Source organism: Cynocephalus volans, chromosome 16 (assembly GCF_027409185.1).
Source record: "Cynocephalus volans isolate mCynVol1 chromosome 16, mCynVol1.pri, whole genome shotgun sequence".
Taxonomy (NCBI): domain Eukaryota; kingdom Metazoa; phylum Chordata; class Mammalia; order Dermoptera; family Cynocephalidae; genus Cynocephalus; species Cynocephalus volans.
In genome coordinates this window covers 2,357,238-2,375,314 of record NC_084475.1, presented here as the reverse complement: position 1 = coordinate 2,375,314, position 18,077 = coordinate 2,357,238, and the positions used below count along the sequence as shown (strand labels likewise).

Below are 18,077 nucleotides of genomic sequence, written 5' to 3'. Positions count from 1 at the left end.
GTACTCACTGACAAGGAAAGAAACTGAGGCACAGGGAGCTCATTCGCCAAGTCTACTGATCTGAATTCAGATCTGACACCTGGTCTTAACTACTTTGGAATATCGCCTCAATAAATGTTTCCTGAAGACTAAAGAGCCAGTGATGGTCCCAAAGTATATGATTTCAGATTATCCTCCCTTATGTTATTTCCTGAGGGACGAGGACTATCACACAACCATCTCAGGACACCAGACACAGAGTAACCGAGATGGAAGCGCCAATGTTGGTATTTGCTGTGGCTGGGGAAAAGGCCCTTTCCTCCAGAAGGTAAAGGGGGACCGACAGCGGGCGGATATGTGCACACCCAGTGGAGTAGCACTGGGTAGGGGTAGGGTCTTGCCACAGCCAGGCAGGCTGTCCGAGAGCTGGGGGTCCAGCGTGGGTTGCGGAAGCAGGAAAGGAGAGCAGGTGTGGGATCTAAATTAGGATGAGGGCGGGGAGGGCGCTCCGCTCAGAAGGGCGCAGCTCGGCCTCCGCCCTCGGCGCTGGACCCTCATCTCGGGCGCTTGTTGGTTCACAGGTCCGGAGTGGGCTGAGACCGCCCAGAAACCGGGAGAACGGAGGCGTGGACGAGCCCCTTCGGCTCCTTGGTTTTCCGTCCTAAGGTCCTAACTGCACCCCACTTCAAGTCCGGCCTCTTCACAGAAGTGGCTGCACGCCTGGGGTAAAAGTGGGGAGCGGAGGTGGGGGGAGAGCGGGGAGCCCCGAGGGAAGGGCGGGGGAGCTTGGGCCGGAAGGCGTCCCAGGCTCGGCTGGGAGCCGGCGCTCTCTTTCGACGCCACCCGCTGCCCCCGCCCCCGAGCCGGCCGGGACGGCTCAACGTCTCCGCCCCCAGCGCACCGCGCACCTCACCTTGAACGCCGCTCCACCCACCCCGACCCTATTGGGCCTCCCGGGCCGAGGCGACCCGGCGATTGGCCGGGGTGGTCTACGAAAGCCCCGCCCATCTCCCCGCCCCCGTCCCCGTCCGCCGGTACTTTGGACGGCGGCGTGGCGCCCCTCCTCCCCTCCCGGTCCCCGCCCCCTGGAGCAAATGCTGCCGAGCTGCGGCCGCGGGGCAGATGCACGCGCTCGGGCCCTCCTAGCAGGCGCGAGCAGTCGCTGGGCGCGTGAAAGCGAAAGAAGGAAGAGGAAGGGAGGGCGAGGGCGGGGTGTTGAGGAGGGGTGGGAGGAGGAAGAGGAGGAGGTTGGAGCGCGCTCTCGCTTGGCCTCGCGCCCGCGCGGAGGGAGGGGGAGAGGGGCGCGCGCGCGCACGTTCGCGTTCTCGCCCGCTCCATCCATCCATCCTCCGGTCGCGGCACGCGCGCGCGCTCCGGGCTCGCGCCGCACCCCCCGCCCGGGAGAGGCGGGCTGGAGTGGGGGGCGGGGGGAGGGGCGCGCGGACGGCGCGCGGACTGCGCGCGGGCGGGGTGAGGTGAGGAGGAGGAGGCGGCGACGGGACGAGAAGGGAGGGGAAGGGGCCATGGCCGCCCGGTGAGGCGGCGAGGCGGGGGGCGGCCCGACCCCCCGGCCCCGGGCCCTGGGCCCCGGGGAGAGGCGAGGACGGACCGACGGACATGGGGCTCCGGAGCAGCCGCCGCCGCCGCCGCCGCCGGAGGACGCGGCCCTGAGAGGCCGCCGGGCCCCGGCGCGGCCCCCCGGGCGGGGTGAGTACGGGACGGAGACGGGGACGGGGGAGGGGCCTGCGGGGGGCGGGGCCCGAGGCGGGGCTTGGGCCCCCTCCCCCCAGGTCTGGGTCAGCACCCCTTCCCCTCCCCCCGGCCCGACACGGAAACGCCCGGCTTCCCCCGGCTTCCCGGCCCGGCCGGGGCCCCCTGCTCTCCCCTGTCTGGGTCCCCCTTGGGCGGGGCACGGCCGGCCGGGGAGGGGGCGCGGGGCCTTTGTTAGGGAGCCAGGCCCCAGCCCCCGGGACAATAGAGACACCCTCCCGGACTCCTCTCCCCGGCCGGCCGGGGCTGTCGGCGGTCGGGGAAGGAGAGGGGCCGGGACGCGTCCCACTCTCCCCGCACTCTGGGGGTCGGTCTGTCCCGGACCGGCGCCGGCCTCCGGCGGCTCGGCTCTCCTCCCCTCAGTCGGTATGATGCAGCAGCAGTGCCGCAGGGACGGGGGAAGAGCCGAGGCCCTGCCTCCTACCCTTCCGAGTGCCCCTGGCTCATTTGTCAGTCCCCACCCCACTCTAGGCCGGCAGCTCCCTAAACTCGTACCCCACCGTCCAGTAGGACCCCGGACTGTGGGCGCTGTTTCTGAATCCTTTGGTGGGGGTTCTTGGACTTTGGGGCTCTTGGAGAGACTTCCGGACTGGTCCTGAGGGAGGGAGGGAGGGAGGGAGAAAGGGTGGCTATCTAAAAGAAGAACAGGTAAGGGGAGTGCCCACTCCTGGCTTGCCATCCCACTGGCCTCTACTCTCCTCTTGCTCACGGTGGTAGAAGTGCCCTTTTAGCTCTAGGCTTCTGTGGGCTCTGCTTCTCTCGGAGTGGCAGGCTTATTTTAAGGGAAGGCAGAGTGGGGTGAAGGTTGTAGGGTCCTAGGGCCATTCCTACTTCTGGTAGCAGTACCCCCCCAAGTGGACATCCTGGCTGAAAGCAGAGGTGACTCTGAGGAGAGCCTTTAGGAAAGGGGGGGGTGTATTTAGGAGTCTGTGCAGTACTTTGCCACACCCTGTGGGTTTGCTTTGAGGCCTTAGAGTTCCTTCTCCTCCCCCTGCTGCATTGCACCATGGGTATCAAAGAGGGGTTTGAGTTTTGGGGACCTGGAGTGAGCTGCTGCCTCCTATAGACTCAGACTCTGATGGCAATAGAGTCCAGGGTCTGAGCTCAGATCTGGGCAGGACTAGGCCACCTTTGGTTTTCAGGCCCTGAAGGACCATCCAGACTTAGTGAGCCTGAGCCCTGGGGAGGGAGATACCCTGATGCCAGGATTAAGCTCTGGGCAGCAAGGTGGGGAGGGGAGGTGGCAGTCTTCAGAGGTGCCTTGGACTCACACCAACACCCCCACCCCCACGTGTGCAGCCGTGTTGCCGCCCGCTGTGCTATGAGCAGTCAGAGCGCCGTCTCCACAAGAGTTTACAAATGAAAATGGAGGAAATGTCTTTGTCTGGCCTGGATAACAGCAAACTAGAGGTGAGGGCTCCCCCACGTGTGCCTCTAGTTCTTTCTCTTGATGTCTCTATGTCGCTATATCTGGCATTCACACCAAAGAGGAATTTGGGTAGTCAGCCTTGTTCCTTAAAGCGAATAGCCAGCTGAAAAGACCCAAGGATCCGGGAAGAAGAAAGAACACGAAGTCAAGATGGGGAAAATGGCAAAGGAAGCATGATTTTTGGCTGGGGCCGGTTAGCAGGAGATTTAGTTGGTGAGAGCTGCTATCAGTCCAGTGGGCTGTGACTCTTGTGACCATGGATGTTCTCCCCTGGGGCCCAGGCCATCGCTCAGGAGATATATGCGGACCTGGTCGAGGATTCTTGTTTGGGATTCTGCTTTGAGGTACACCGGGCTGTCAAGTGTGGCTACTTCTTCCTGGATGACACGGACCCTGATAGCATGAAGGATTTTGGTGAGCTTCAGGGTTGAAGAAGAGCAGTCTAGCCCTGCCCCGGGAGTGCTTGGAGGTTCCTTCTCTGAAAGCTACACTAGATGTAGAGCCTAGAGCTCCTGTGAGCTTAGGCAAGGGGTTTCAAGAGGCCGTGAGACCATGGGTGGGAAGTAAGAGGTGAGGGTTCCTTGCCTGCCCTGATCGCCACGCCTCTCCTGTCCCCAGAGATCGTGGACCAGCCGGGGTTGGACATCTTTGGACAGGTTTTCAACCAGTGGAAGAGCAAGGAGTGTGTTTGCCCCAATTGCAGCCGCAGCATTGCTGCCTCCCGCTTTGCACCCCATCTGGAGAAGTGCCTGGGAATGGGTCGGAACAGCAGCCGAATTGCCAACCGCCGGTGAGGGCCTCTCCCCCTGCTGCAGCCAGAGCTGCCCATCTTTTGCAGCCTATACCACGGTCTAGTCCCCTGGGGGCATTTGTAGGGTACAAAGGGCAGGTTGTACTTGGCCCAGATGCTGCACTGTACCTCTGCAGTCAGGGCAGAGAGGGGTGGCAGCATTGACCCTTTCTCTTCCCTACCTTCGGCAGGATTGCCAATAGCAACAATATGAACAAGTCTGAGAGTGACCAAGAAGATAATGATGACATCAATGACAACGACTGGTCCTATGGCTCGGAGAAGAAAGGTGTTTGGCGATGTGGGGAAACTTGGGGGGCATTGGCATGAGGTGGGCAAGCAGGAATTGGGTATACAGTGGTCACAGTTGTGGTCTTGAAGGGTGGGGGGAGAGTGTAGTTCTGCGCCTTTCTTCAGATGCCCTTAGATTAAAAACGTAAAGTAACCCTGCCTTTTTCTTTACCTTGTTGTGCCCCATAGCCAAGAAGAGAAAATCAGACAAGGTGAGAGCTGGGGCAAGCATGGGGGAAATTTGGGCAAAGGACAGATACCCTCCCCTTTGGGCAGGGAGTCCTCGGGTGTCTTGACTCGTCTGAGGTCATTGGGGGCCTCTGTGGGTTTGGGGATGAGGGTGTCTGTGGTGGGCAGGAGGGCAACAGAGGCCTTGGGGGAGTGGGGGAGGGAATATGGGTAGACAGGCAGGCCTCTTACTGGGGAGGAAGAGTAGAAATTTGAGGATGTTTCTTTGTCAAATCTTTTTTCCTTCCCTGGGTTCTCGGCTCCCCCTTATCGTTACCCTTTCCCCAAAGCTATGGTATCTCCCATTCCAGAACCCCAATTCCCCTCGAAGATCCAAGTCTTTAAAACACAAAAATGGTAAGTGGGGCTGGAACAACAAAAGTGCCTCTAGTTGGGTCTTTTGGGATATGTTGCCGGGAGTCGGGTAGGGTGGTATTGGGGGTGGAGGTAGGGGGCTGGGGGAGTTAGGGGTATCAAGGGAGGGCCTGTGATCCTTCTGTCACCCCCACTTCCTCTCTGGTTATTTTCAGGGTTCTCTGTCTGTACCTCTGCATCAAACACCCTTCCCCTTCTTTTTTCTTCTTCAGGGGAACTTAGCAATTCGGATCCTTTTAAGGTGAGTAGAAGCTGCCTCTCTTATGTTCCCTTTCATTGTCCTTGATGTGAGTTGGTTGGAATTTGGATAAGTGGGGCTCAGAATGCTGACAGCCAGAAACACTAGATGGGCTATTTGGATCTTGTATATTTATGTTCTTTCTGGGTCCCACCCCCTCTCCATGTGCAGGTGAGGTGAAAGGAATCACTTGGAAAATTACTGGGCAATCCTAAAGCCTCTCATTTGGAATGAAAGGGAATGATTCTCCACTCCCACCCCTATACCCTGTTTTTGTCTGCTCCTTCTCTAACCTGTTTCTCTGGTCTCCCACAGTATAACAACTCAACTGGGATCAGCTATGAGACCCTGGGGCCGGAGGAGCTGCGTAGCCTGCTCACCACGGTGAGGAACCAGAGAAGGGGAGGCCCTTGGGAGTGGGCTGGAGCCACAGGCAGTGGTCCAGGCCCTGGTGGAGGCTGGTGACATAGCAGTCAGGGCCATACAGTTCTCTCTCTGGAAGTACGTTTCTTGGGATTATAGTGGCCTGGGGCCATCTGCTCTGGAAACCTTGGGGCCATTTCTGCTTGCACAGCCTAGCGTTTGTACAGGAGGGAATATCTAGTGTCTAGAGTAGGTTCCTCTCCATCCCTCCTTTCAGCTTATATTCCTCTTCCAGCAATGTGGGGTGATTTCTGAACACACCAAGAAGATGTGCACAAGGTGAGCACAGAACCTAGAAAGGGGGTCAAGGGGCTATCCTGCATGCTCATCCTGGGCATGAGTCAGGAGCGTTCCTGGACTTGAGCTGTGGGGCTCCTGCCCTTCCCCTCGCCTCCTCTAAAGGTCAGGCATTAGGCCACAGTCTGGGGGCTCTCTGTTCAGCCCTTCCCTGTTTGTGCCCATCCCTCCCACCTTTACTTGAGGGAGGGGCTTTCTCTCCGTTCCTTGGATCTTTCCCTGTCTTGTCAGGGTCTGATCATTCTCTCCCCCCCCAGGTCCCTGCGCTGCCCGCAGCACACAGATGAGCAGAGGCGAACCGTGCGGATTTATTTCCTTGGGCCCTCGGCGTAAGTGACCCTACAAGAAGGGTGGTGGGTTGTGGCACGTGTGGATGCTGATCGGATTCCTAAAGCCTTTCTTTGGCTTCTCTCCTTTCCAGCGTCCTTCCAGAGGTCGAGAGCTCCCTGGATAATGACAGCTTTGATATGACTGACAGCCAGGCCCTCATCAGCCGGCTTCAGTGGGATGGCTCCTCTGATCTCTCACCCTCTGATTCAGGCTCCTCCAAGACGAGTGAAAACCAGGGATGGGGTCTAGGTACATTGGGCCCCGGGTCTCTCTGCCTGAAGGCGAGGGGGCACCACCTCTCCTGCCACACCTCTACTCTCATCCCTATGCCTCCTTCTCTGCAGGTACCAACAGCTCCGAGTCAAGGAAAACCAAGAAAAAGAAATCCCATCTGAGCCTGGTAGGGACTGCCTCAGGCCTGGGCTCCAACAAGAAGAAGAAGCCAAAGCCACCGGCACCCCCAACGCCCAGCATCTATGATGACATCAACTGACTTGGGTGCATGGGATAGCCTTTGGCTAAGCAGAGCCCTCTCTCCCGACCCCCACCCAGGTGGCAGAGCCTGGCAAATGGACGGCTGCTGGGGGTTTGGGCTTGGGAAGCTTGGTGGGCCAGGCAGGCAGAGGAGCCAATTATGCACCCCTGGGGGGTGTCAGGGTCCTCTGCAGTGGAGCATGACCCCTCAGCGTACAGGACTCAGACCTGGACATATTATGCCTTGGACATAAGTTTGGTGGGGAGGCGGTTTTCCTATTTATTCTGTGAGTTACTGGATGTCCAGCTAGGCCAGGGGCCTGACCTGGGCACTGTGCCAGGGCACTGCCTGCCCCCCACCCCAGGAACTGGACTAAGCCCTGCTGAGGGGCATTGTGGCTACCCGGGAGGCTGTGGGTCGGAAGCTGAGCCTGGAGGGAGCCTCCCCTGGCTGCCCTCAGCAATGTGAATGGGTCCGGTGCTCGGAGCTGAGGGGCAGGGCTTGGGCATGTCCTGTCTGTGCACGGAATCCTATCAGATGCCCCCAATCCCAGGGGTAGGCAGGCACAAGAGTGCTGTCTGCTGAGGTAGGCGTCCAGAACTGCCGCTGCCTCCCCTGCCCCTCACAGGGGCAGCCCTTTCCCCTCAGTCCCCATGGGCCTCCTTGGCAGCAGGAGCTGTCCTTTTGTTGTTGGGTGCCAGGAAAGGGCCTCCAGCCTCTACAGCTTCAAGGAATGGGAAAGGTGAAGGTAGGAAGAGGGAGCTGTATCAAAACTACTCCCCGCTGCCTTTCCTCCCTGACCCAGGGCTGGTGAGGTGTGGGGCCCCAAGGTGAGAGGGAACGGTGCTGCTTTATTTGAAATGTTTTCTTACCTCATTCCCTGCCCCAGGAAGGGGCCCAGCCTCACCCTCCTGGGGTGGCCCCATGTTCCTCCTGCCTACCCTGCCCCACTGCCCTTTTGGGGCAGCCCAAGTTCCCAACTGCTGCTTGCCCCTGCCAACCCCCCCTTCACCTTGACCAGCTTCAGTTCCTCTCTCAATGCTCCTGCCTCCAAAGCCTGCCCTGTTTTCCCTTCCTTGGCCGCTTTTAAGTTATTTATTCTGTACTTGTGGTTTGGGGCTCTGAGGAAAATCCTAATCTTGTGCCTCTCCTTTGCTAGGAGTGGAGTGGGAAGAGAGGGTGGTTGGTCTCTTTGCTCTGGGTAGTCAGTGGAGGGGAAGGGGTGTCACTGCCCCTCTGTGGGACTGTCATGCCAGTGTTTCCACCTGTCTGGTCTACATCCTGAAGAGATGTCCCACCCCACCTCCATGCAGGCACCACCACTCCCAGGACCTGAGCTGGAGGACTGCAGTCTGGGCTGGGAACAGAGCTGACTGACACAGGGAGTTGACCCTGAGCCAAGTTCTCTGGCACTTGCTGGATATGTCCTCTGCCTTCCCAGGAGGAGCCATCCCACATTTGGGTAGCTAATACCCAGGACTGGTTGGACTGAGTTGGGTTAGGGACCGTAGAGGGTTAAGGGAACAACAGAGATAGGGCTCCAGTACCCTGTCTAGAACCCCAATCTCCCCCTGGGGTTGTTCTGATTGTGGTGGATGCCTGGTTACAAACTGGTTTTTAACCCAAGAATTGTAATTATTTTTTAAAAAGCCAAACATTCTGGCAGGCGTTAGAATAAATCCTGGGGCCTGGGCTCTTCTGTTCTTGGCCCTCCACAGCCTTCTCCCTCTAAGGGGAAGCCAGAGGGAAAGGAGGATCTCAGCAGGCCTCCAGCCTGCTTCCAAATGAAATCTTGGGATTAGGTTGAAGGTGAAGGGAGGAAGGCCCTGGGCCCCTCTCCCTTCTGAGAGACAGCTGCAGCTCAGGCCCTAATATACCCTTTCCCCTCTGGCCTTTCCCTTTCCCCCTTCTGGTTGGAAGAGGGAGAAGTGGGAAGTAGTTTGGGAACTGGTTTGTCCACATCAACTTCCCCGTTGTTCCTTGGCCCGCCCTCAGGGCAGAGCCCCCCGCCCAGGTTGGGTAAGAGATGGGCTTGGTCCAGCAGGGACCCTGAGGGAACAAACCCCTTTCCTTCTGGGGAGAGAGTGCCCCCCTACCATGTAGTTGAACAGGGGCTAGGAGCTCCCCACTCCCCTCCCCTCTAACAGCAGGCTGTGTGGGTTTCAATTCCCATCCTTCCCACCCTGGCTAGGTGTTGTCCGCCCTGTATCCTATCATGTGTCTGAGTGTGTGGGGGGGGTTCTGTACTAATTTCCATGGCCGGTGGCTTTTCCTTCCATGCATCACTCCCCCCCGCATGCCCAGGGGCCACCCGCCTGGCATTTCCGCATGCTGGGGTCATTGGGGGAGGGGGGTGGGGCTCACGCTGTCCTGTGGTCTTGAGATTTTTATTTTTGCATATGTAATCCATCCTGTACAGGTAGCTAACTTTGTAAACGCTGTGTATTCCCTCTGCCCCCATGGCTGCTGGTGTAAATAAACTGCATTTCCCGTTGGTAGCCTAGCCTACCCACCCTCATTACCATGTTGCTGGGGACAGAGCAAAGCCATTCTCTGAATGTCACAGAAGGAGGCTCAGTAGCCACAAAATGGAACTTTATTCAGTCACAGACACTGACCCTCCATCCAAGAATCCCAGAGGCAAGGGCTAGGGCCCAGTGATCCATACCCAGAGCTTGTCCTTGGAGCTGGGCAGGGTAGGACGCTGGCTGGAGGCCAGTGCTGTCTCTTGCTTACAGCCTCAGGCCTAGGGTAGTAGCAGCTGTGGCCTGGCTGCTCCCAATGCTGGGGCCTTGGCTTTGTGCCCCAATCCCCTTCCTGACTGAGCTCTATAAAGGACTATTTAAAAAAAAAAAAAATGCAAGCAAAGTGCTTTGGAAGAAGGGAGGACACTGGAGACTATCTACTGTCTACAACATGGAACACACCCTATTCCTGCTATATGGGTACAAGGGAGAGACGGTGGAGACAGCTAGGTGCCCATAGGGAAGGCTGGCACAAGCTTCATTCTTGCCAGTGTGACTTCAGCCTCAAAAGACTGATACTTGACTAAGGAATCGAAGGATACTCCAGGCTCCCTACATTAGTATGCAGAGGCCATGCTGAGCTGCCCTAGCAGGCAGCCATGGGAGATAGGGGCAGACATGCAGGACACTGGGAACAGCTAGGGTCACAGCTGGGAGAGAATCCTCAGAGCCCAGACTCCCCACTGAGTTTGGCCATCAGCTCTGAACTCCTTTGGGACCCTAAAAGTGAAGGAAGATGACATCCTCGTTTCTACCTGAGTTGTGCTTGCACAGAGGGGATGTCTGTACCTGCCATGGACATGAAGAGGGAGCCCCATAACTGCCTCCTGTCCTATGGAGGGGGTACCCACCACATCTTTTCCACCCCTCCCTCCCAGGCCACTGGGCCCAGCTCTGTCCAGGAAAGAGGGGAGGCCATAAAGGAGGAAGACCATGCCTTTCATTTTCTCCCTACGTCCTTATCGTCCATACATCCCAAATACTAGGAAGCTGAAGAAGACAGTGACCCCCACCAGGGAGACAGTGGCAGGTGCTGTGAAGAACTGGCGGTAATTGATACGGAAGTACCAGACCACACCCAACAGCACCACAAACACGGGCACCATGAGGCTGCCCACACTGACACCGAGACTGGGTGGCTCAGTGGCTGAGGGGGCTAAGGAAGCAGAGGGGCCTGGAACAGCTGACCCTGGGGGTGAGCGGTGGCAGTGAATCACACAGTTGTCAGTAATGTTCAGGGAACGCAGTGTGCGAGCTGGGTCCTGCAGCAGGCGGCCCTGGTAGATCAGTTTCATTTGGCTCTCTTGTCCAGGGAAGTATTTGCTATAACAATGAAAGAGATGGAAGGAAAGACAGAAGGTGAGGAATGAGAAAGCAAACAGGCCTGGACCAATGAAGTTGGGCAGCAGGGAAAAACTGAAGGGTGGATTTCCAAAGAAGCATCCCAACCACCCTGGACCTCACACTTCCCTCCTGCTCGCATGACTGCACCAGCCTCCTCAGAGGCAAACAAGGGCTACGGGCATGGGACAAGAACAGCCACCCACTCACCTCTTCAGGGCACCCACAGTATCCTCTGGCCTGGCCACAGCCAGCTCCTCGGTGTCATTGAGAAATTTGAGCCGCACATTGATGAGGCTGGGGCTGGGAGGGAGGCAGGTGCTATCCTCCGATCTCAGGGGGACTTCTGGACTGCGGCTCTCTACGCCTGCTTGTCTTTTAGGCAGGCCTTGGATGTCAAGGAGATGTTCAAGGCTGGGCTCAACACCACCCCCAGCTCCAAGTTCCCCTGTTGAGTCTCCCCCACCTTCGCCAGCCTCTTCAGCCTTCTCATCATTACCCTCTGTTGGATGGTGTAGTTCGGTTGGCTCTGGTGTGCCTTGGCCTGCCACCAGGTGGTCCACATGCCCCAGGTGGAGGACAGATGTGTCACCCGCTGACACAATAGTGCCCAGGAGCTGGTTGCTACTGCTGTCCGCTACGTAGGTAGAGAGCCAAGCTAGGACCAAGGCTAGAATCAGCACCACCACACCTGCCACCACCATCACCTCATTACCCACACCCTCAATAAGGGTGACATCAGAGAGCTCCATGGCCTGGCTGCTGACTGGGTCCACACTGCAGGAACAAAGGGGGATAGCATCAGCAGATCCTAAGGGATTGTAACCAGGTTTCTAGCTTGTATAGGTTCTAACTGACCCAGCCCAGAAAGAAAATGAAATTCATTGTCTTGTAGAAAGGGGGACAAACCTTCCTAACTCTGGATCCCCAACCTAAATCTAAGGATTTACCTCTACTGTAAAACTCTAGCTTTCGGGTTCCACACCCCTCTTCTCTCACATTCCAAACCCCCAACTGTCATAGATGATCAGGAAAACCTCAGCCTTGTTGCTGTTGCTACTGCTACTAACTGTTGCTTTTTTTGGTGGATGGGGAAAAACATTTGCTTCTTTGAGCCCTGAGTCTCTCTAGCATTTCTATCACTCGGTCAAGCAAATATACCCCCTGAGCAGCCTCCAAGGTGGCTTCAGAGAGACCAAAAAGCCTGGAATATTTTATTTGGGGGTGACTTTGGAGGCATTGTGCAGCCACCCTTGCCAGATTGTCTCATTTGAGCCCTAGCTCATTCATGGTCATAGATCTAGGCCCAGATGTCAAGAGCCAAAGAAAACCTATCATCAAAAGCAGACTCAAACCACCCTAAAGGAACAGCACTATAGGGGCCAACAGCAGACACTATGCAGCAGACATTATGTATGCCTCCTCTGAAACTCTTCTGGCAAGCCCTGGGGAGGAGCTACATGGGACAAACACCAGAAACACCACCCTCTTGGGTCACCACGGGCTCACCACTACAGAAACCACTACCCGGGGCCGGCCCGTGGCTCACTCGGGAGAGTGCGGTGCTGATAACACCAAGGCCCCGGGTTCGGATCCCATATACGGATGGCCGGTTCGCTCACTGGGTGAGCTTGGTGCTGACAACACCAAGTTAAGGGTTAAGATCCCCTTACTGGTCATCTTTAAAAAAAAAAAAAAAAGAAAGAAACCACTACCCAAGTGGAACTGATTTGGAAAAGATTCCCCAAGAACTCTCAAAATCCATATCTCAGTCTCTCTTTTTGTACAGTGAAGGTTCTCCCTGTGCAGTTTCTGCATTTCTAAGGCAGGAAGAATCTCTGCTTGTTCCTTGGAGTACCTCCTCTTTCCCTTGGAGAATCTGCTGCTTTCACAGCTGTCCCTGGGCAAATCCAGTCTGGTGATAATCATTATCAGACTATTCTCACAGCACCTATGAAACTTCATTATACTTATCTACCTGTCCATCTCTCTATCAGACTCCTAAAAGACAAAGATCACATGTATGTCTTTGTACCGTAGTGCCCAGCATAATGCCATAATAGCTGCTCAAAGAATATTTGTGGAATATAACATCTGAATAGTTTCCACATCCTTATTTAATACACTGGCCCTGGGGATAAAAAATAACCCCAAAACCCATTATTATCCCGGTCTTGCCTCTTACTAGCTATATAACCTTGGACAACTTTCTCGGAACCTCAGCTTTCTCATCAGTAAAATGGGGGTTAAACACAGTACCTACCTCATAAGGTTGTTGTGAAGATGACGTGAAATCATCGAAGCAAAATACTTAGCACAGTGCCTGACACATTGCAACTGTCCAATAAATTGTAGCAATTACTTGTCACTCCCACAACTAACCCCTGACGGTAAGAAGGTTAATGTCATTAGCCGTGATTTACAGAAAAGGAAACTGCAGCGAGGAGACGAAAGCGACTGGCATAAAAGACAGGGAACTCTGTGGGCAGGCGCCGGAAAGGACCCCAGGTCTCCCGCCTCAGAGGCCTTAGCGCCCTCCTCAGCCTGTGAGCGACCCTGACTGCGCGGTGAGGAGGGGTCCCCGACCCCTTTTCCTGAGGCGAAGTCTCCGCGTTTGGGCGGTCCTAGTCCTGCGGCCTTGGAGTGGGGCTCACGGGCCCACCCAAGCCGAAGGGCTGCCGGGCTCCGGCCGCCGTGCCTAAGCCCAGTTCTCCCAGCCTCGGATGGATTCAGAGGAGGGGGTCACAAACCATCCACACCCCTCAAACTTCGGGGCGGGGCTGCGGAGCTGGGGGCGGGGCTTGAGGACGCGGGGAGTGATGGGAAATTAAGGGGGGATCGGATCGGTACTGTGTCTGGATGGGGAAGGACATCCTCACCTGAAAAATCCAGACTAAATGTTTTGACTTCGCCAGGACGGCCCCCGGACTCGTCTCTCCGTAGGGGACAGGGGAGGGGCTGGCAATCCCCGATTCTATCCAGGGTCCGGTCTCTTCCGTCTTCTCCCGGAAGCGCTTAGCACCGAGGCAGGAAGTCCCGCCTCTGAGCTTTGCACTGATGACGCAAAGCTACGTAAGGCGGGCTGACGTCAACGTATTCTTTAATAGAAGGGACAGGTTTCTCAGTGGAAAGAGGGGTGGAGTCATTGTTGGCGGGATCGTGGTCCTGCCGGCGTGGGCGGGGCCTTAGGCAGCGGGATGAGAGGCGGGGCGAGAAGGGGAGGAGTGAGTCGGGGAAGGTGCTTCTGGGAGGGGCGTGGCTTCACGTCTGTGGAAGCTTGACCTGGATGGTGCTGCCGGGCGGAGCCGCGGCGAGGTTTCCCTCTTTCCAGCCTTGTGCTTCCGGCCTTGCTCTCTGCGTCCCCGCTGATTGGATTCTGTACTGCTGTGAACGTGTACTGAGCTCCAGGTTAGCAGGAGCAGTAAGGGCTTGTCTTTTTGACCTCTACGAACTCAGCTCTGGGCTGTCTTGGAAGACAGACAAGGAGACGAGTTAGTCACCGTCCAGGGCTTGAAGCTTGCGGCCCCACGTAGTGTGGGACCTTGATAAATAAGGCGGGAACACATTTCAAAAAAGGCAGAGATTCAGCACAGCCTTGGGCCACAAGAAAAGCAGGAGCTAAAAAAGACGGGAAAAAGTTCAACTTCCAAGAATTTATCCAGATTTTGCAATTAAAATTTTTTTCCAAAAACATGCTGGGGTTTGATTTTGTTTTCTGGTGAACTATTGATTAAAGTATAAAAAAAAAAAAATGCAGACAGTGGCAAACAAGTGAAGGGCTTGATGTTTTGTACCAACTGAATATTCCTGTGGAACCAGCACTCAGATCAAGAAAAAGAAAATTACCCTGGGGCTGGCAGCTTAGCTCAGTTGGTTAGAGCATGGTGCTGATAACACCAAGTTGCAGGGTTCAATCCCTGTACTGGGCAGCAACATAAATAAATAAAATAAGAAAGTTGTCCTAGAACTGCCTCTTCATGTCTTCTAGTCATTCTGTAAAGAGTGGTCACTATTCCGATATCAAGGATTAGTTTTTCTTGTTTTTGTACTTTGTATAAAAGGAATCAAACAGTGTGCTTTTTGGTGTCTGGCTTTTTTTTTTTTTTGTCTTTTTTTATGGTAAAACATACATAAAATTTGTCATTTTAACTATTTTGAAGTTGTATAATTCAGTGGCATTAAGTACAATCACAATGTTGTGTACCCATTACCACTGTCAATTTCCTGTACCCGTTAAACAGTGACTCCCCATCCCTCCTCCCCCCCTCTGTTCCTCTTTCTGTCTCTATGAATTTGCCTCTTCTTCATAGCTCATATAAGTGGAATCATAATATTTGTCCTTTTGTTTCTGGCTTATTTCACTTAGCACGTTTACAAGGTTCATCCATATTTTAGCATTGTCTATTTCATGGTTTTTTAAAGTTGAATAATGTCATTTTTATCCATTCGTCTTATGTATTTGGATTGTTTCACCTTTTGGCTATTGTGGAAAACACTGCTATGAACATTGATATACATGTATTTGTTCGAGTCTCTGTTTCAGTTCTTTTGTCTGGCTTCTTTTGATCAACAGTATGTGAGAGGAAAGGTACTGTTTTAGTTTCTGCATGCATGTATTTTGGGGTTTTAAGGTTTAGTGTTTTTATTTTGAAGAACACAAGGGGTCAGGACATCACAGTACAGTTAAACAGGATTTTGAAGAATGAGTCGAGATTTACTAAGCAAAGTTCCAAACACAGAGAACAGCAGGTTCAAGGGCTCTCAAATATTTGACAGAATGAATAAACCACTTGAGTTAAACCACTGGAAATGCTTTTGTGTAATAATAGCCACCACATGTATTGAGAGACCTTACTATGTGCCATGTACTGTGCTAAGCACTTCACATAGATTATCTCATGGAGCCCTATGAAGTAATTTCTATTGTACCCATTTTACAGGTTTGGAAACTAAGGCTCAGAGACAATAAAAAATTGTCCAAATTATAGTTAGTGGCATAGCTAAAATCATCCAGGTCTGTATACGTATGTATTTATAAGATCTTATTGTTGGTAATGTTTGGTCCCCTCCTTTTCTCACCTAACTAAATACCATGAAGCTTTTCCCATGTCCCTGAATATTTTTATAACATTATAACAGATTTAAATAGCTGCCTATCAGTATTACCTTCTGTGTCATACCATCATTTTTTAAACTAATCTCGCTTGGATAGACATTTAGATTGTTTTCAGCACTTTGTTTTCTTTTTTGTTTTTTAAAGATGACGGGTAAGGGGATCCTAACCCTTGACCTGGAGCTGTCAGCACCACGCTCTCCCAAGTGAGCCACGGGCCGGCCCTAGCACTTTGTTTTCAAACAGTGTTTTGATAAACATCTTTGTACATTTTTGATGACAGATCTTTGTACACGTCCATGATTCTTTCTCTGGAATACCTTCATAAAACTGGAAGTTTTTTGTTTTTGGCGGCTGGCTGGTGCGGGGAACTGAACCCGTGACCTTGGGGTTGTAAGGCTGTGCTCTAACCAAAAACTGGAAAGTTTGATATATGGCACGACACTGTTCTCTGGAGAGGTTGTACTTGTTTCCATCCCCATAAGCAGTGTGAGTGGCTCCCATGGTGTTCCCTTTCCAAAAAACTTAGGGTAGAGGTTAGACGGGAACAAGGAATAGATGTCGGAGATTTTGAGAGATGAGAGAGTCCTGAAGATGTTTATATGCCAAGAGAAAGGAGCAGAGAAGAAGAGAAGATAAAGGCAATCTGAGAAGAGAATAATTGTCCAAGCAGTGTCCCCTGGAGGTGGGGAAGGGCCGCCAAGCAGGTGGCTGGGCTTGCTCTGGGCAGGAGGTGGGACATCTGCATGGACTGATTTCTGCCATAGCACTTACCATACTACATTGCCATCTTTCATTTTTCTGTCTTACCAAATTCCCTGAGGGCAGGAACCATGTTTTTGTTTTGTTTTTTATTCCTGTATCCCAAAAATCTATCCCAGTGCCTGCATGCAACAGGTACTTGATAAAGATTTATTACATGAATGACGGATGGATTGAGAAAAGTTGGGAAAAGAGACATGCGAGTTGAGAGGGTTCTCTCATCTGCTGGCCAGAGGTGAAGTCACCTAGAAAGTCCCATGGCAGTGAGGTGACATGGCTGGAAGGGAAGAAGGAAGGATTGGCTAGGGCTGGAGATAGACTTGGAATGCTCAGTGGCTGTGATGAAGGGTTGGAAAAAGTGGAGGTTGAATCTGACAAGGGATGCAGCTTTGGTGAGTGTGTGCAGCAAAAGGACATGATGCAGCTGAGTTAAGGGTGTTTTGAAAGAGGGGCCTTCCCGGTTGGGTTTTTGAGGGCGGAGGAATTATAAGAGGAAAAGCGAGGAAAGAAGCCTGCTCTTGGGACTGTATCACTGCCCAATGCTGGCCTTTTTAAAATATAATAATAACTAAAAATTAACAAAGTAAGGGCTGGTCCGTGGCTCACTTGGGAGAGTGCGGTGCTGATAACACCAAGGCTGCGGGTTCGGATCCCACATAGGGATGGCCGATTAGCTCACTTGGGAGAGCGTGGTGCTGACAACACCAAGTCAAAGGTTAAGATCCCCTTACCGGTCATCTTTTATATTTAAAAAAAAAAAAAAATTCAAATACTTACCCTAAAATGTCCCATTGACACAGTCTCTCTCCCCTCCCCTGAGGGGAATTCTTGGGCACCAGCCTTCCATGTCTTTTTTCCTATTCATCTACCATCGTGGAGTTTTGTTTTGTTTGCTGTATATATTGTATTCCAACCTGTTTTTGTCTCTTTAACAACAGTCTTGGAGATCTTTTTAAAAAAAAAAAAAATTTTTTTTTCTAAAAGATGACCGGTAAGGGGATCTTAACCCTTGGCTTGGTGTTGTCAGCACCACGCTCAGCCAGTGAGCGAACCAGCCATCCCTGTATAGGATCCGAACCCGGGGCTTTGGTGTTATCAGCACCACACTCTCCCGAGTAAGTCATGGGCCAGCCCCTCCCTTTTATGCTTTTACACTGGAAAAATCTTTTCCTATCCCCAAATTATATATATATATAATCATGTGTATCTTTTTTTTTTTTTAAAGGATGGTATCTCATTGTAGTTGTATATATAACAGAAAAGGCCAAGCTGACTGGGGTCTGCTTGCTGGAAAGGGGTGGAAAATTCAGCATTGTCCCTGAGAGTGACACTCCCAGCTTGGGCCCGGGACTACAGAGGATTTCCTTTTCTTCTCTCAGGCCTTTTGAGTCTGTGGAACTAAAGCAAAAATTTCATCCAGAAAGGGGAAATAGCTGCCCTGCATAACAGGGTAAAAGACCAGCTGGTCAGAAGGAATCTCCGCAGGCACAACTCTCCACCGAGGAGGGAGGGTTGGGCAAGGGCTACAGGAGACAGACCCCAGGACTCTACATCCCTGTCTCTACTGTGTGACTCCAACTGGTGATGGGAGTGGAGAGCCCAGGATCCCTCAGCCAAAGGACAGGAGAGCAGATTGCTGAGAGCCCCTCCCCAGTTCCCCCCTGTGGTGGGTACTGTAGGTTCTGGGGCTGTGAGGGGTCTTGTGTTCTAA

The 18,077-nt window shown here is 53.5% G+C and overlaps 2 protein-coding genes across 7 annotated transcripts; one reads left to right on the top strand and one right to left on the bottom strand.

Annotated features, from left to right (window-relative positions):
* Positions 1 to 1,630: 1,630 nt before the first annotated feature.
* Positions 1,631 to 9,454, top strand: ATXN7L3 (ataxin 7 like 3). 4 transcript variants are annotated; one of them, XM_063080649.1, is made up of 13 exons: positions 1,631 to 1,686; positions 3,049 to 3,159; positions 3,460 to 3,592; positions 3,797 to 3,968; positions 4,160 to 4,257; positions 4,449 to 4,471; positions 4,799 to 4,844; positions 5,075 to 5,103; positions 5,416 to 5,484; positions 5,759 to 5,802; positions 6,078 to 6,149; positions 6,242 to 6,399; positions 6,495 to 9,454. In XM_063080649.1, the coding sequence occupies exons 2-13, from the start codon at positions 3,109 to 3,111 to the stop codon at positions 6,641 to 6,643; spliced, it is 1,044 nt and encodes a 347-aa protein (XP_062936719.1). In that variant the 5' UTR covers positions 1,631 to 1,686; positions 3,049 to 3,108; the 3' UTR covers positions 6,644 to 9,454. The 4 variants fall into 4 exon arrangements, with proteins under 4 accessions (XP_062936719.1, XP_062936717.1, XP_062936718.1 ...); XM_063080647.1 differs by having other exon boundaries at positions 5,018 to 5,103; XM_063080648.1 differs by having other exon boundaries at positions 4,778 to 4,844.
* TMUB2 (transmembrane and ubiquitin like domain containing 2) lies at positions 9,200 to 13,493 on the bottom strand. Of its 3 annotated transcripts, none has more exons than XM_063080650.1 (4): positions 13,371 to 13,493; positions 12,755 to 12,875; positions 10,702 to 11,268; positions 9,200 to 10,473 (listed from the first exon to the last, which is right to left on the bottom strand). In XM_063080650.1, the coding sequence occupies exons 2-4, from the start codon at positions 12,787 to 12,789 to the stop codon at positions 10,110 to 10,112; spliced, it is 966 nt and encodes a 321-aa protein (XP_062936720.1). In that variant the 5' UTR covers positions 12,790 to 12,875; positions 13,371 to 13,493; the 3' UTR covers positions 9,200 to 10,109. The 3 variants fall into 3 exon arrangements, with proteins under 3 accessions (XP_062936720.1, XP_062936721.1, XP_062936722.1); XM_063080651.1 differs by having other exon boundaries at positions 12,755 to 12,828; XM_063080652.1 differs by lacking the exon at positions 12,755 to 12,875.
* Between the last annotated feature and the right edge of the window lie 4,584 nt (positions 13,494 to 18,077).